The sequence below is a fragment of the Centruroides vittatus genome, unplaced genomic scaffold, assembly GCF_030686945.1.
Source record: "Centruroides vittatus isolate TY-2023 unplaced genomic scaffold, ASM3068694v2 contig_2634, whole genome shotgun sequence".
In the NCBI taxonomy this organism is placed as follows: domain Eukaryota; kingdom Metazoa; phylum Arthropoda; class Arachnida; order Scorpiones; family Buthidae; genus Centruroides; species Centruroides vittatus.
This window is the reverse complement of record NW_027121678.1, coordinates 197,694-216,757: the sequence shown is the minus strand read 5'-3', so window position 1 is coordinate 216,757 and position 19,064 is coordinate 197,694. Positions and strand designations below refer to the sequence as shown.

General features: G+C 27.9%; 1 protein-coding gene across 1 annotated transcript in view; it reads right to left on the bottom strand.

Moving 5' to 3' along the window:
- Window positions 1–6,886: 6,886 nt before the first annotated feature.
- The window catches only part of LOC136971598 (C-Maf-inducing protein-like), a 52,021-nt gene continuing 39,843 nt past the window's right edge, over window positions 6,887–19,064 (bottom strand). The window contains exons 13-19 of the mRNA XM_067266064.1: window positions 16,666–16,822; window positions 15,397–15,672; window positions 15,273–15,320; window positions 11,604–11,750; window positions 9,018–9,123; window positions 8,220–8,290; window positions 6,887–7,993 (exon numbers count right to left, since the gene is read on the bottom strand). Of these exons, the coding sequence (XP_067122165.1) occupies window positions 7,940–7,993; window positions 8,220–8,290; window positions 9,018–9,123; window positions 11,604–11,750; window positions 15,273–15,320; window positions 15,397–15,672; window positions 16,666–16,822 (859 nt within the window). The 3' untranslated portion in view covers window positions 6,887–7,939. The remainder of the gene's footprint in view (window positions 7,994–8,219; window positions 8,291–9,017; window positions 9,124–11,603; window positions 11,751–15,272; window positions 15,321–15,396; window positions 15,673–16,665; window positions 16,823–19,064) is intronic.

Sequence of the window (19,064 nt, the reverse complement as noted above, 5' to 3'; positions counted from 1 at the left end):
CACACCGTTGGCTTAATCCATAAGAAGCAGTCCGTAATTCCGAAAAGAACTCTCTCGACCTTGAAGTCCCAGTTTTTATACGTTTTTCTCGTGTACTATCCACCTTTCGGATTGGTCCGTCGTCCCTTTCCCCGTTTCCCGATTTTGTCTCCCCTTTGTTTTCAAGCACAAAACTAGACCATGTCGGGTCGCGGGAAAGGTCCGATTCGAGGTATCTATCTGACACCCTTTGTCGACTATGCTCCGAGATTGTTGATAGAACCACAACACCTGCACTCATAATTTAATCCGTTGTTTATAATTGATGTCATTTTGGAATTCTAACGATCACGCGATATTTTTCTATCTCTCCAATTTTTCCCCTTTTCTGAAATTGTTTTCCTGAGTTCAATTTTTTCCTTTGAATACTTGTGCCAAACTTATACCTCTTTATGAGCGCGTGTGTCAGAGTTCTACCTTTGGATTGAACATTAACAGGTCGTTTAACACGCGTTGACGCCGTCCCGAGACTCGTTGTTTACATTTTTCGTTACGTTGTTTTGATCAAGAGTTTTTTTTCTCTTTCTCTCTCTCCTATAATTTATCGTTATTTTTTCACAACAGAATTCTGCATTTTTTGCGATTTCGGATTTCGTCTGGGTCCTTACAATAGCGAGGTTGAAGCAGTAGTTTTAAACGCGTAAACGTGTACGTCGGACGTTCGGCGCCGCTTTCCTGTAAGCCCAGAAGTTTGACAATGGCGTTTGGAAAGTCAGTGGAATCATGCTCGACATTCCAAACGCCATTGTAAAACTTCTAGGCTTACAGGAATGCGGCGCCGAACGTCCGACGTACACGTTTACGCGTTTAAAACTTCTGCCTCAACCTCGCTATTATCTTAGCCTCTTCAGTAGTGCTGGGCGATTACCTAGAGTGAAAATCGATTATCAATCGATTACCACACCTTTAATAACAACAGTGTTTATTAAGTTAGTAAAACACTATTATTTTTAATAATACTTGTTAACAAAAAGACCACTCGCAGGTTTCACATTTTTATAGAACATTTATTAATTTGTAATTGCACATTTACGCAATATTACAAAACAAACTACTATATAATGAAAAAGAAAGTATATCATTAAACTCAAAGCTATATAAACTGGAACAAAGAAGAAGAAGAAGAAAGCTACTCGTAATAGCAAGTTTCTCAACTCTTTTTGGATGCAATGCGCATCGTTTCTTTGTAGTAATATTTCCAATTTTTGAAAAAAGACGTTCTGCAGGTACTGCAGGACGTTGCTGGAATACCTAAATATGTAACAGCCAGTTTCGCAAAGGTCTACTGCTTTGCAAATGTTTGCCGCATTATACTGCAACTATTTTGTGCGTTTCAATCCCAACAGTTGAACTGAACAGGTTTCTTCTAGGCACTTGCACAAATATTCAGCCGTATGACTTTCTTCTAAATGTGTAAGTCCAATTATTGCACTTTTACAAACATAAAAATTATACTTCATTACCTTAAATACGCGCCCAACACTATTCTTCAGTGATATGAGAGTGAAGATAATACGTTAGTCCGAGATGCATACGCAATATTTAACAGTTACTACATTAAAAAATTATACTTCATTAACCTGGATAGTGTGAAACGATCAACCTGATTATTATTTTCAATCACTTTAATCCTGTTAATCTACTCGACTTACCTGAAATACGCGGCCCATCAGCGCACTCGCTGCCAACGAGAAAAACGTTAACGCATGCAAATTAACACAGTAGGGGCCTAGTATTCATCCTGATTAATTTCCCAGAAATGTCGGGGAAAAAATACAGTAGAAATTATTCTAGAATTTTTTTTTAACAAACTGAATCAGACTTTAGGAAGCTGTAACTGAATTGAAGTCATCGTAGGCATTTTCGGCGCGACGGTCGCATCCGCGTAGGGAAAATCGACTAAATGATAGTCAATTTCGTTATAGACAGAATTTAAGGCTAACAAGTGACATCAGCCCGTTGCTGCGATGATTTGGGTTCGAATCTGGATCGGAACTTCATACGTTTTCGTGATAAACTGACCCGTCCTTCGTCCTGCCACCTCATTGCGGGCGTGATCGAACCCCCCCTTGACGGGAACGATTTAAAATGCCCTTCTAATTAAAAATGAAAAAGCCGCATATAAATAAAGGCCCATTTAATGTCAATAGATCCATATACAAAATTTACCAAAGCTGACTGAGATGATAATACTCGTACTACGAAATTCAAAGACTACGTTAACAAATTATCCATTAAAAAGAACTATCATTTGCTTTTTGAGAGTACTAATTAAAATTGATACTACTACCAGGCTTGCTATAATGGGAAATCTAGACAAGAATTGGAGAATGGCCCGATACTCTAACCCCAGTTGAATGTAAAGTTAGTAATATTGTTAAATCACGGGACATTAATATACTGGGAGAAGAAAATTATTGGAAATGACACCATAAGTTATGTTAAATGGCAGATTCTGAAGATTTTCCGGTAATATAAACTTATGTGGTGGCGAGACTTTTGGATCACCCCGCAAGTTTATTTAAATTGTACATTTATACCATTCGCCAGTACCGGGAAACAAAATAGTTGACGAAACACTTTACGCAAATCAACCAGGATAAGCTTTGTAAAATATCTCGCACAACACGGAGTGGAATCTTTTTGTGCAAGAAAAATGATGGTACTCTAATCTTCTGGATGCTTACACAACAATGTAGCAAGTATAATAATAAAGTACATAGTAAATATATGTACTTAGTGCGTTACCTTATATTTATTCTACTCCGGTACATATTATGCTTTATTTGGAATGAGCTAGGAGATTTTTGGATGACACTGTATATTTTGCAATGTATGTTCTATGATAATTCCATTTTATTAAATGATAAGCTATTATACATCGAACAAGATTGCTTGATTTCGTATCTTCGGGTTTTTGTTTTTAGCTTTAAAATTTAGAGAATTGAAGATCTTAGACTTGTAAAAATTGGGATGAAATGGAATCTTTTAAGACAGTATCCATGACTTTTCCCTGTAAACTTTAAAGTATAACAGATTATTAGAAATTAATTATATATATTGTAACAATTTAAACAGATTTTCTTGGTTTCTTTATATACACCAAGCTATTTAAAATAAGACTGAAGATAATGAAATGAACTGTGGTGCTTGTAATTAATATATCGATAGGACTTATTCATTTTTCTAATAAGTTATCGTTATGTATCATTATGAAGGTTTTATATGCTGTGTTTCTATAGAAAAAATTTCTTTTCTAAATTTACATTAATTAATTTAGACTAGTACTTTTAGACTGACTGTCCTGTGAAATGATGGAGATTGTAACAAGTCCCAAATACTTGGAAGAAATACTACAAAACGCTTCTCTACTGAATAAAATTTACTCAATTTTGATGATAATTTTAATCAATTAGAAGTTTAATTATGAAAAGACACACAAAAAAACTAGCTAATTTTATAATAATCTTTAATAAAATGCTATATTTAATATTTATATTAATATTATATGAGAACAAAATGTATATAATCAATATAATGATTTATATGTTTATATATCAATAAATACAAAACTACTAAGATTTTTAATTACAAATAATAATTATTATAATCTTAGAATCAATGTTATCAACTTCTACTTCGTTTAATTCTATTTTAAACATAATTAAATTGTTTATTAAAAGAAAAAAAAAAAAAATAGTTATTTACATTTTTCTTTTAATAAATAAAATGAACATTTTGAGCAATAGTGATGTTTTATTTATAGGAGAGAAATATACAATACATCTTTGACTTCAAACATTTACCAGTAAATGTAATAAAAACAATAGAAACATGTCTCTTAAATTAAAATTTTTATACTGTTCCCTATTGGTAAGACATTGATTAAATACAGTTTTTAAAAAAAAACTTATCGTGTAATTTTTGACGAAGAAAAATCAAATATTTTCGACTTAATAGTACCGTGGAAATTACGGCCGACCAAATAATACCGTAGGACTTTAAATATAACTAATACGTACGGGACTCCGAACAATCGTATTATTACTAGTATAACAAACTTTAAACGTGCCTAAATTTAGCCTCGATCCAAAAAATGACTATTATATTGTTTAATATTATGTTCTTACTAAAAAAAATTTTGCAACTTAATTTATAAATCCATGCAAATATTTTATGTATCGATTTATAAATTAATTTGTTAATACTCTTAGAATATTAAGATTTCTTCTAAAAGATACTTTCTTAAATATAAATAAAACTAAAAAGAAAGGTGTGAGGTACACTTGGATTTATAAAATAAACAGTAGTGAGGCCAAAATATACATCTATACATCACATGCTCAACACTTCATAGAAATAACTGGAAGTCTTCTGTTACTGAAGATAATGTCGGTTTTACATATTTTTTTTTTCTTATCAATTTTACTTGTAACAGTTTAAGAAAATTGTTAAGTATCAAAAAGATACTGTACAGAGTTTAATGAGTGCTCATGCTGAATGATAACAGCAAGTGTACTTCTTTTAATGCTGAAAATATAACAAGGTAATAACTTATGTTGTCGTTTATGAGATAAAGTTAAAAAAGTTTGTCGATGAATTATTTTATGGATAGAACATTGTGCTTAGATGATATTTTAAAAATGTTATGATTGAATCTCGTGAACGAAAATATTCACTGTGGCACATTTAATTTTAAATATTTTTAAAATTTAGAAAGTAAACCTTTTCCTTTTTATATTATATATATATATATATATATATATATATATATATATATATATTAGATCTTTTTTTCTTTCATATTAGCAAATAACTTGAAATTTTTTAAAATTATATCAAACAGTATCAAATTTTTCATTAATTACAATAAGATTTTTCAAGAATTATTTGGCATTATTGGGCACATTTGGTTTAAAATAAATAATAAATAATTAAATATCTACTTAATAAATTATCCTGTTGTGCCAATTATGTGATGTAAAATTATTAGTTAACAAATTGAATTTTAAGAGATTTTGGTTCATAATTTTTGTAACAAAATGATGATAATTTTAAGAAATAAATGTAATGTAAAGTATAAAGAAAAAATTCTTTAGATGGTGAAAAATAATATTGAAAAATTGTAATAACCAGACAGACAGACACATTTTAAAATTTCAAATTTTGTTTAGAATAATTATTTTTAGCTTATTTATTATTATTATTATTCCATAATCAAGATTTGAAATCTGTTATCTCAGAAAAGAGTTCAAAATAAAACTTGCTTTATATTTTTAAATTTTAACCATTTTATTTATCATTTAAAAAAAAAATCTTTTCAATGTAAGGCTTTTCAGACAGTTCATAAACGATCAAGATCATTTTTATTATATAAATTTGCCATTTATTTGCTCAATTCTTCATTAGACGTGTTTTGGTCGACAGCTTCGTCAATACAGCATTCTCTGGTTTTACGTTTTGGTTAATCCTAGAGAATGCCACACCGACGAGGGTGCCAACCAAATGGAAGAACTGAGCAAATAAATGTCAAACTTGCACAGTAAAACTGATTTTGCTCATTTGTGTTTGTTAATGGATATACTTTGTGATTCCAGTAAAGAAATAAATAACACTTAATTTATCTTGAATACATTCTAAAAATTTAATTCATATTAAACTTGTATAGGAGGAATATTTATAAAATTATCTTTGTCTATTTAATACTAGAACTACTAGACTGGCCATTTTGATTAGCTTCATTTTCAATTTTGTTATTAGGGTTTTAGCATTGTGTGTTTTACCAATGGGTTTGACTTTTTGTGCATTAGTATTTTAAAACCAATGTTGTATATTTTTTCCTCGGCTGGCTCAACAGGAGAGGCAACGAGATAACTGCCTTGAATGCAGAGTGAGAGAGACTGCTAAAATGTTTAAAAGAAGAAAAATAAAAATAATAAAACAGATATATTAAAGTTGTGTAAACGTATTTTAAAGTTTATAAATAATTCAAACAGGAGTACCAATGCGGGGTCATCAAAATCGTGGTACAGAGCCTGGATAGATCAGCCTCTTTTGCCTCTTTTCTCAACTACAGTTTTGTAAACAAATTTCTATATCAACAGATATATACATATATAAATAAATAAATATATATATATTTATTTATTTATATATGTATCTGTTGATAAATTAAAATTTATGGGGACACCTTTTTTTAGTGAAAGTTGTTATTTTAAATTACTGAATTTATTTCTCTGATTATCAATAATATTTTATTATAAAACATATTTTAAAAGTTTTCTATGTTCTGGCCTTTATTATTGTATCAATTATAAATAAAATATTAATTTTCTTCTACTATTTGAATCTTGTTATTTATAGAAATATTTATATTTGGCAGTGTAAAATAATATATAAGATTCTAAAACTAATATATATTACAATTTATCTAATTTCATTATTTTTAATGATGATGCTGATAATTATTGGACTAATAATTAAGTTGAAAAGAAATAAAAATTATAAATACATTTATAATTATGCCCATTATGTTACAATGATTTCACTGATATTGATTTATAATATTAAATGTGTGTAATGTGTGTATATATGATATTTATATATTTACAGTGTAGTAATAATCTAATGGTACTCTTGAATTCAATGAGGCACTTAGTATTAAGAGTAAGTAGTTAATAAATGTCTCACGGGAGTTGTTATTCTGCATTCATTGTTCATAAAAACCATATTCCTAATTTTTAATTCGTAGCTTAATTTCTATATAATTTTAATATGATAACAGCTTGAAAGAAATTTAGATTAAGTGACAGATATAATATTAACTGAATGATTTTATACATTTCGATTCACTTGTCTGTAATATTTGATTAAAGTTTATCATAGCACTGTATCTACATAACAATTTTTAATAATTAACATTTATCTTTTTCCACACACAATATATATTTATCATGATTTATACAGATCAAATAATAATTTTACAAGTAGAAAATTTATCTATGATGATTCATTTCTTATTTTCATACACATTTTAAAACCTAATTTTATATATTCATATGCTTAAAATTTTCAATTTATTCTATCAATTTACTAATATGTTTTTGTTTATGATTGACCTTCAACCAAGACTGAAAAGCCTAATATTGAAACACAAAAACCAAGTGAAACTAAAGTTAAAATAAATATTTATGAAAATAAAAAGTTGTCTCCTTAAACATCTAAAGAATGAAATTTTAAATATGTTTAAAATTTAAATGCAGAATAATGACTAGATATATTTCAAAATGATGATATTACACTAATTTGATTTTTATAAATATTACATTTATAAATGAACATGATATGCTTATTCTATAGAAAAAAAAAAAAGAAAACTATTCATAAAAATAAATGCTTATATATTATTCTTTGTTTTAAATTATATTCAGATATTCATTAACTTAAAACTGACTTTCATATGACAAATTCATCTGGTTATTACAAGTGCTTTTAAATAAAAATAAAAATAATAATAAATATAATTTTTAACATTAATAATAATAACTAGAATAACAAATTCATATGAAACTTTACAGTAAAGAAGATTTTTTTATAATTTATAAGGATTTAACAATATACTTCTGTTATGAAGTCTTCAATTCTACAATATGTATCTCAGATAGAGTTGACTGGATATGCTTTTATTAATGAAAAAAATCATGTCTTAGATGAATTTTTTTTTTCAGTCACTTGTCCAGCAAGTCAATGAAGATGAATATGATAAATATTTATAGAAATGTTAAACTTTTGTCAATGAGATGAGATGACACAAAAAAGGAATGTTGTCAGTCAATTAAACTGTAGCAGCTAATGAATATACTTGCAGTCTTAATTAAAAACAGAATATTTGTTTATTTCATCACCAGGCATCTGTGTAACATATATCGTATTCCTCTAACAATGGTAGATTTTGCTAAAATAAATTTAAAAAAACCTTTATAAGATTCTATGATATATATATTTTTTCATATTAATAAATTCTGAAATTCACATTTCAGAAAATATAAAACATTTTTAATGTAACTAAACATTAATTTTAAACCTTAGTTATTATTCATACAGTAGTTAGCGCATTTCAAAAATTTGTCAAAAGTAATAATTAATTTAAAAAAATTAATTTAAAGATATTATGTACTAACCTTCAATCCTTCAAATGTGTGTGCTGATAAACCTGTGCTATTCAGATTGAGTTTTCTTAAACCTTTCATTGCTAAAACAAAAGTAAAATAAATTCATTTCAAAACAATTTAAAGATTATAATAAATAAATATTAATCAAAAATAATAAAAAATGCTACTGGATAAATGATAAGAATCTAAATTGTCTATCAAATTTTTGAGAAAACAATTGTAAAAAAGTATAAAAATGAAACTTTATTTAACTATTCTTCAGTAGTTCATCTTTGTCACTGTTGCAATAATACTATTGTATAATGTTACACTAAAAAATATAGTTTTATTTTTCATACATGTTTATCATTATATTACAATTTTTCTTTATAAACTAAATTTATGATATAAACTTATTCTTTGCTTATGCTATCACATTTATTTTTTGCAATGTCAAATTTAAGTAAGGAATAAATTATAGATTAAAACAGAAAATTATACAAGATATCAGCATTTCTCTACTTGTTTTATTAAAGAAATTTGCAATAGGTAATATAAACATTACTTCAAAAAAATCAGGAGAATGTTAAGTCATTACGCAGTCTTCTTATATTAATTTATTGTTTGATTAATTTTAAAACAAAATTGAATTCCAATATGTTTCTCAGTAAATTCAATGTTCTAAAATTTAACAAGATAAGAGTTTATAAATGGATAAATTATATTAAATAAATCACACTGTACTTCTATTAAAATGATTTTGTTTACCTTCTTTTGATTATCTTATATATTAATATATTAATATTTCTAAAATAATGTTGTGTTTACCTGATAATGAAATTAAACCTTTATCTGTAACAGGTGTTTCACATAAATTCAGAACTTGAAGTTGGTGTAAATGTTCAGATATTAACTGTAATCCTGAATCACCAAACTAAAAATTCAAAATTAAATTAATAATTACAGTAAAATGTAATAAGGATAATAGTTTAACTTATAGAACACAATTTTTCATGTATATTTAAAGTGTTAAAAGTTTTTGATAATAATATCAAAAACTTTTATGTAGTATCCACAGATAATTTATCTCATTATATGGCTGAGGAATAGACTAAATTATTTTTAAATTTGTTAAATTAATCCTTTGAAATTATAGGTTTAAAACTGTTTTGGTCATAAATGTTTGCGTTTGTTTTTAACAATTCCTGCTAAAATCACAGGCAGAACAATGTAGTCATTGTGGTTAATGGCATTATATTTAAATAAATTTAACTGAGAAAAATAAAAATTTTCAATTATGAAATTTTCATTAGCAGAAATAATATGATATATACAGTGGGTGATCAGTTAACAAAAAACTGGATAACGAACACTTTCGCGAAAGATTTTTATGTTCGGACAATGAATACACGTTCGGATAACGAACACCTCACAAAACAAACACAAGAAGAAGCGAAGTAAAATAACGAATACCGATTGATCTTCCCTTGTCTTTGGGCAACAATTTGAAACTTTTCAGAGCACAGGAGATGTCAACATCGATGCTCAACCCAGAATATATTGATCGGATAGTATTTCTCTGAACTTTGAAACTCTCCTTTGTAATTCCTGACCTTTATTTCTCTGACAGAAAATTCTTTTATAGTATTTGCAAGACTGTCAAGCAGTACTCGTTAAGTTTTGTGTTGGTTTTTATTTTCAAAAGGTGAGAGTATAATAGCAAAAGTAGAGAGAGTGGGCAGATGTCGTCTGATGTTGCTGGGCACTATGGCTTATACAGGTATACAGTAGGCTGCAATTCAATCTTATCTAAGAAAGATACAGTATAATCAAGAAGACTCAAGCAGCTTAAGGAGTAACAAAAATCACATCTGAGAAATAAAGAACATTGAAGAGCTCATAATGGAACCTGAAGTGGATCTGACGACAGAAGAACACCAAGAAACTCGGCAAGATATGTTTTCTTCTGAAAAAGAGGATTAATGCTGATATCTGCTATTAAAGATCTTTTGAAGAAGTGGGAGGATGTCAGAACAATGGTCAATGGTCTTAGAATAGCATCCAAACCAAGGTGAGGTTAATAGGCTTGGAGATCTCTACAACTACAATGCTATTAATTGCTTCTGAAAAATCCTAGAGAGAAAAGCAATCGACATTGGACAGATTCTTTAACCCCCACAAACGGAAAAAATATCACTAATAAAAATGCAAGACTACGTATATATGTATTTTCCTTAAAGTTTAAAATGCCAGTAATTTTGCAAAACAATGTGTGCATTTACATTCATTTGATATTTTACTTGTGATTAAACGAAATAAAATTAGAATTGTATTAATAAATCTAATTTTCTTTATTTTGATCTTTAAAGTCACACCTCATCCTATATGCAAGTAAATATGGTAATTACCATCGGATGAAAATCTCGAAATTGTTTAAACTGTTAACCTTTTTTTCATAATATTTTATAAAAATATACAAGAAATGTTTTGTAATTACCAAATTTGATTATATATAAATATACAAGAAAATTAATATTTAAACATATTATTTAATAAAATTAATAATACAGTCAAACCTGTTTTTATGCGGTCTTTTTTTGTGCGATTTTTTAATGCAATTTTTTATTTGTGCGGTTTTTTTGTGCAAATTTTTATTTGTGCAGTATAGTTGGCGACTAGTCTCGTGCGTTTTGTCATGTCTCACGTTGACTTATTATAGCTAAATAAACTTATTATAGCATAAATAAACTTATTATAGTAATATTATTGCATGAATATGCGAAAAATGAAATAATTTATTTTTTAAGTCAACAAAACACAACCTGGACAAAAATATGTAAAACAGACGATAGACGAGCGATGCAGTCAAGTGCTGACATCTGTTGTCAATAAATTCTATTTTGTACGGTTTTGAGTTATTTTCTATGTGAGACTTTTTTTTATGTGGTCCCTATTGACCGCATAAAAAGAATATTTTTTTAATTGTGTTGCGAAAACTATTTTTTTATAGCCACTCGTGAAGTTTCGTGCGATTTTTTTTTAATGCGGTCCCTATCCACCGCATAAAAACAGGTTTGACTGTGTATTTGATCAAATTAACCATCTGATAATTAATGCAATAAGATAATAATCATCACATTAATATAATAATATATAATTTACTATCAGATATGACTATTATATGATATATTTAAGTGAAATTTAAAAATTTTCAGTAATTTCTAAAAAAATTATAAATTTCTATTAATTTACTCTATTTAAAATTAATTTTGATTCTTTTATTCAGTTTGTGAAGAAAAAAATAATAATTTTGATATTTACAGATATTTCAAGAATAAATATATTAGCACTAGAAATTACAAGTTCTAGTAATTGCTACTGTATTTAATTAATTGAAAATACTGTATAAAATACCTGAGTTGACCATAAATTCAGACATCTTAATGAAGGTAATTTAATTAATTGTTCAGCACAGGCACTAGTCACTTGAGTAAATGCTAATGAAAGACATTCAAGATTTCCAAAAGAACCACAACTTAGAAATTTGGCTACATCTGCATCCTAAAATACAAAATTCTTGAATTATTTAATTTGTCAAAAAATTTATAATACTATTTTAAGCAACACCATTGCTTAAAATGAGTAAAATAACTTACAAAGAGTCCTTTTAATGTGCTGAAAACAAATTGTAATTCTATTATTTCAGTAATATTTATTGCCATCTGTTTAATATTACTACTCATTTACATTTGCGTGCTATGCATGTACAAAAAATTCAAACAGTGAATTTACCATTATCACTGCTTATAGCCATACTTTTTACTTAGCAGCACATAAATATGAACATTTCTCTACAAATTCTAATGTGTATAGAATAATTTTCTTAACTATACAAATTCCTAGAGTTCATATCATGTTCACATTAATAAGCAAAAGACATGTTTATAAGCTTTGTAACAATAGCATTCTTTCCTTCTGTATCAAAAGAAATTTACATTTTCAAAGTTTCATGTGTATACATTACCACAAAAGACCAAAATTAGAAAATGTCGACACACACAAAATACATCGGTGAAAGACTGAATATTTGGTTGTATTATTATACACTCGAACAATCGCCGGTGTATGTCGACAAGCACAGATAAGCTTTGGTGGAGGTCAAAACAAAAAGTGGCATCTGTTTTTGTTATACTGTTGAACACTGCTGTTTGTCAGTCTTGAGCAAGGTTTGTTGGTGCATGCAATGTTAGGTTAGATTAGATTAGGAAGGTAAGATTTCTCCGAGAGAAGTAGCTGCAACTAATTCGAGAAGTGGAAGGGAAGGCTATACTTGCTCTAATTGCAAAAAGAAGTGTTCCACGACTAAATGCAGTTGTAAAAGCAAAGGAGTCTTGTGCAATTCAAAGTGTCATAACAGTTTAAGTTGTTGCAATAAATAAGATTGTATGATGTTAATCTCATAATTTATGTGTAAGTTTATTATTGGTATTATTTTTCTTTTCTGATTAAGAATATACTGTACTGTTTGTCTTAGTTTCAACAGCTTATTTACATGTGCTGTTACTTAAGCTTTCTCCTATTTTGACATATATCATATATTAAAAAGTTGCATTTTTGACTTAACGCAAGAAAAATATTTTTATTCAACATTCACCACCAGTGCATGCCGAATGTCGACATTTGCCAGTGTAAGTGAGAAATAATGATATTTAGCAAATATTTCGTACATACACGAAACAACTGTGTGAATACTGACATTCACCAGAGAATCTCGACATTTGCCAGATATCGGTCTTTCACAGTAACATATATATTTCAAAAAAATGAATGAAAATATTAGACAGATGAAATAAATATTACTACTATATCAGAATTTGCAATAAGATATTACAATTATATGCTATTATGCATTAATATGATCTTTGTTAGTGTTCAGATACAGGCTGCCCCCATTTTATGCCAATGATGTGAAGAGGATGTAGCATAAACAAAATCAGTGCAAAATAAATTCATTTTATTATAGAATAAATAGGAAAGCATTTCAAGCATCCACAAATTAATACATATTTTAATCGAAAAAAATTATACATCTTTAGTATCAAAACTTTTACTGATATAAAAATAATAATAATAATAATACAGAAATTGTAACTTAGCTATCTATAACTGAAAATAGCAATGCAATTTTTATGCCAACACCGTACTACCTTATACAGAATCTATACACACAACTTCAGTTCTGCAATGATGGCTCTGGTTGAGGGCTGTTTGTTTGATGACTGAGGATCATGCACTTTCATAAAACACAAATCTAAAATTGTTTGCCTTCTCTTTCTTTTTCTCTCCACAAAAATTTAGTAATAAGATGCTAAGACTTCATTTAAATTCCTCCTTACAGTCAGTTTACTGCCAGTCAAGGTTCATTTAGCAACACTCTTCAATAAATGAGTTGGCATTAGCAAGAAATCATTTAAGGATGTCAGCAATTATTATCTTCTAAAGTTATAAATTCATGTAATTTTTGACTAGATTCACTAATTTCTTTTTTTAAAATTTTATTATTACACATTAACATCACTTTATTATTCACATGATATTCACCATTTTAAACACTTTAGAATAACAACAAACCGATACTGCAGAGTCACTATTAATAGTATTGACAGAAAGTAGCTACTAGCACTACCATCAAGTGTTAAAAAATATTTGTATTTAGCATTTGCAAAAATAATCTACACATTATCTCAAAAACTTTTTCCATATTTTTGGGAAAGTTTAAAACTAGCATTATTGTCAATTGGCCTAAATCAAACTAGCATAAATGAGGACAGCCTCATTTATGCTAGTTTGTATAACTAGCATAAATGATATAACAGCATGTAAATATTGCATCTACAGTAAGTAGATATCAGTAGTGTTTGTTTATAATCTTTTACCCAGTTACATATTAGAATTTTAAGATTTTTTAACTATGGTTTTTTATAAGTATGAAGGAAGGCTCAAAAGTATCTGGCCTAAATAGATTGAAGCATATTAATTTATCATCAATGTCCTTAATTTAATCTAATATTTTCATCTACTAGTACGTATTTTCTATTATCAGGACTTATTAGACTGGTTTTAAGGATTCTGCAACACAGTTTCACAGATCAGAAATGTATTTTATTTCATATACCTGTATTTCTTTCTCCATGTTTCCTGTTCTTTGCATTCTCTGATTCACCAGAATTTCGGCTATATATATTATTAAAAAATTCATTAAATTAATATGCCTCAATGTTCTTAATTTATTCTAATATTATGATCTGTGAAACTGTGTTGCAGAATCCTTAAAACTAGTCTAATAAGTCCTGATAATAGAAAATATGTACTAGTAGACGAAAATAATATTAGATTGATGATAAAGATTATTATTATTTCTTGAATTTTTATCATTTTTTTAGTGTATTCTCTCTATTTATGAATGCTTTTTATGTCTTTTTAAAAAACAAAATATCTCGAAACTAGCTTGGTAATAGTTCTAATTTTTGAACTGAATAGTGTGAAATGGCAGAGTTCACTACTACTTTATTGTAAGAATTTTTCTTCTTAAATCAGGTCTCAACATTGAAATGAGACAGTAGTCACTTGAAATCAGATCTACACTCTAAGGAAGTATCATTCTATCAATCTCTTTTTGCTAAAGGATCATAATATAAAATCATAGTTTCATCTCAATTTACAATAGATTAAAAACCACTTTCCTCACCACAACAATTCTGAACATTTTCATATAATGTTGCATTGCAGACTATTTTAACTGATATCAAATAATTTCTGATTACATTCAAAAGAATTTAATGTCACAAAATAATGATTCACATTTTCTTAATCCATAATTAACAAGTTCTGATGTATTTGGGCATGTATAACTATGTGAGATCAGTAACTTTTGGACCTTCCCTTGTACACAAAAATACTTAAATAAAGTACATAAAAGTTATTATTTGAATTTTCTACTTTAATTTTGTCAAGAATATTTCTAAATGTATAATATCAACAATAGTAGCATTACACATAGTCTAATAAAACATTTTTACTTACAGTTGATTTTGGAAGAAAACTTAATTTTTTTGGACCTCCTTTTTGTTGCTGTATTTTAAATAGATAATGTTTTAACATTAAATTTGTTAAAGCCATATTAAGATGTAACATTAAATTTAATTACCAATTCTTTCAGATGCCTTTGACGCTGAGAAAGAGCTCTATAATGTTCTTTTCCACTTGCTGTACTTTGAAGTGTTATTATAATTTGTAACTGCAAGTCCTTATCTTCAATTACCTCTAATTCTAACATGGCACATAGAGCTTGCTGACAAGTTTCATCATCTCTTAAAGCCCGTAATAAAAAGCTGCAAAACGGTTCCACCGACGCTTCTAACGATTTTATCATTGATTGTAGAAAACATTTCTTTCGACAACAACAAGATAACAGCATTTTCAACTGAAATGACAAATTATTATTATTTTATATAAAATACATTAATTTTCTTTAAAATTCTAAATTAAATATTCTTGTTTCCCTTAAATTTTACAGCTTAACTTTGAATAACTTTCAAATTTTTAAAGAAGTATAACGTTTTATTCGAATCCTTTTCTATTTTACAGAGCATGCAATATATTTCACAAAATATATATAAATTTATTTCATTTCTATAAAACAAGTTTCATCGATTTTATATCAACTTTTAAATCTCTCTGATGCAAATTTCTTCCAAAATTAAATTATTTTTGTTTTGATTGCAAAAAGTTAATAGAATATTCTTTAAAAATGCAAGAGTTTTTATTGAAATAAAATATAGTAATTATATAGGCATACCTCACTTTAAGGCACTTCATTAATATGAAATAATTGAATTATATTCTTGTGTATTATTTTTGGCACTCAAAGAAATCTTCAGAATTTTTTTTTTTTTACTTAAGTGTGAAATAGTACTTATCTAAATATTTACACTATCATTTATGTTTCTAGATTCATTGGCAAGTGAAAAAAGACTGTGATGCACTTTACTATAAAGAAAATATCACATCAGTGATCTGGAATCTGACTCACCATATTAGTGAGGTAAGCATATATATACCAAAATGTAAGACAAAAACTTGAATTTTTTATGAAATTTACAATTAAAGCAACTTTCATACCAATTTTATAATAAATGAATTATTAATTAATATAAAATATTTTAAGGCCCTCTGTCCTAAATTAAGTCTTAACAAAATATAAACAAAACTTTTAATTTAGACTTAGATTTTTGATAACATTATAAAGTATGTTAACTAATTGCAAATCCTTAACGACGATAATAATGATTAAAAAAATTTTTTTATAAATACAACACAGTACAATAAGTATAAATTTTATTCTTTTAATGTAATTTTTTTTTATTAATTTAATTTTTGAAATTTTTGAATTAATTATAATATATATGAAAATTACCATAAGACTCCATAAATCACCATCGTCGTCACAAGCAATACCACCTGGAGCATAAATATCTATCCAACCTTCTTTTTCATCTCTGATACCTAATACCATTGAATGAACATCACAGCGATTATCTGTACAAATGTTCTGAATTACTGGCTTAAATTTCCTAAAAATTATTAAAAAAAGATTATTGTCATATTTTTCAAATGTACAGTACAGTATATTTATTATTTTAAAATTTAATTTATGAAGAAAGACATTACTGAAAACTTTAAATATTTCCATTACTGTTATACTCATTGAAAGAATATTGAATAAACAGTAAATATTAGAACGTGTCTTCATTACCATAAGCAACAGTTTAGTTTAGTTTAGTTTATACCTTATAAAAAATTTCTAACCAGATTATTAAACTTGAATAAGTGTGGATTAACAAAAACTTTCACCTTTATACTGGAATAATTTTTATTTTAACATACACAAAATGTTTCTCAGATCTATTAATGAGCTCTCATCAGTTAGTTCTATTGTTCAGCTTTAGATTTATAAAAATTTCTCCAGTGTAAAGGTAAAAAGTTTTTGGTTATTATAGTGTGAGTTGGACAAGAATGAATAGATTAAGTGCAGATTATTATATCATATTATATTTGAGCAAATTAAGTTTCGTGATGATGAGGATCATTCTTTAAAAAAAAACACTTAATAAACCCCAAACAAACAAAATATTGACGACTTAAGAAATGTTCAAATCTAACAAATAAAACGATTACCAATACATATTTAAAAGCTAAAAAAAATCAAATACGTTAAGAAAAGAATATGTTATATTTATTGAGTCCTTATATTTGTCCAAAAATTTTTTGGAAAATTCAAATACAATAAATAATTGGTAATTATAGTTGTGATGTCGTCACAATGCCAGGCTGCAATTTTTAATCATATTTTTAATTTATTTAATTTAAAATATATGCTCTTCACCTCAAATTAGTACTGTAGTGTATTGCCTTTGTACTGTACATCATACTTTTCTGTTAGATGACTGGCATGACTCCATTGCTATCTAACTCCTTTCAGGGAAAAATTTTTTAATTAAAAATTAATGTGACTTCCAGTTTGCTTCAGAAGTTAATATATAGTTAATTGGAGCCTCATGCCCCTAAGCTTTCCATATCTGGTCTTGAATTTCATTTATCTAACACTGTTCTTGAGATTAAGACAGACGAACAGCTGGATGACAGTAAGAATTTATAGGTCTACAATTTTTTCAAATTGCAGCCCAAAAATGACATGACTACTTCAGAATACCATTTGTTACTCTGATTACTCTGAAACCAATATCTGTTTGCAAACTACAAACTGGTGAAAATTCCACTAAGTTAAATTATATCAACAATTTTTTAAGTAAACATTATTATTATGTTGGGTTAAGTTAGATATACTCGGTTAACACCGGTGGCTAAGTACTATGCCGGACCAAAGTCAAGGCATAGTAACCAAAACAGAAATTAAAGAAGTGTATCAGTGTGTGTGTCTGTATTCAGGAATTTTCTCACAATATGACATGTATTCAATATAGTGGCTTTCTGCAGTGTGATGTATGTGTTTCTATTCAATTCCAATGTGCCCAGGCTTTTGTGTAGTGTGTGTGGTATGACACCTGTAGAGGAGAGAACAACAGGTACAATAAGCACCCTATCCATCCTCCACAGATGCCTTATTTCCTGGGCGAGTTCTGTGTACTTGCTAATTTTTTCAGTGCATGCGTTTTGTATATTGTGAGTGTTTGGAATGGATATGTCTATAATGTATGTGATTTTATTGTGTTTGTCAATGAGTGTGATGTCTGGTCTGTTGTGGTAAATTGTTTTATCTGTGATTATGGCTCTGTCGTAGTACATTTTGTGTGTGTTGTTTTCCAATACTGTCTGTGGAATGTATTTGTAGTATGGTTCGTGGATGTCTACTAATTTGTGTTTCTTTGCAAGCTCTTGGTGTATTATATTTGCTACTTGATTATGTCTGTGTAAATAATCTGTCTGTGCCAAGAGCTTGCAACCAGAGGTGATGTGTTGTATAGTTTCTGGCATGACGTGACATTTTCTGCATGTGTCATTTGTGAGTGTTGCATCTTTGAGTATGTGTTTTCTGTAGTTTTTAGTATTTATGACCTGATCCTGTATGGCAATCATGAATCCTTCCGTCTCCCCAAAGAGGCATCCCCGAGCTAACCAGCTGTTTGACGCAGTTTTGTCAACAAAATCATGGGCCAGATCATAAGGATGCCTGCCATGGAGTGCCTTTCGAGCCCACGACTGCTTAATGGTGTCTATGCTTTTTATATGTTATGTTGTGTCCATATGATGTGAGTGTAAGTTTAATGGTGTGTTATTCGAGTCTGCTAGAGTTAC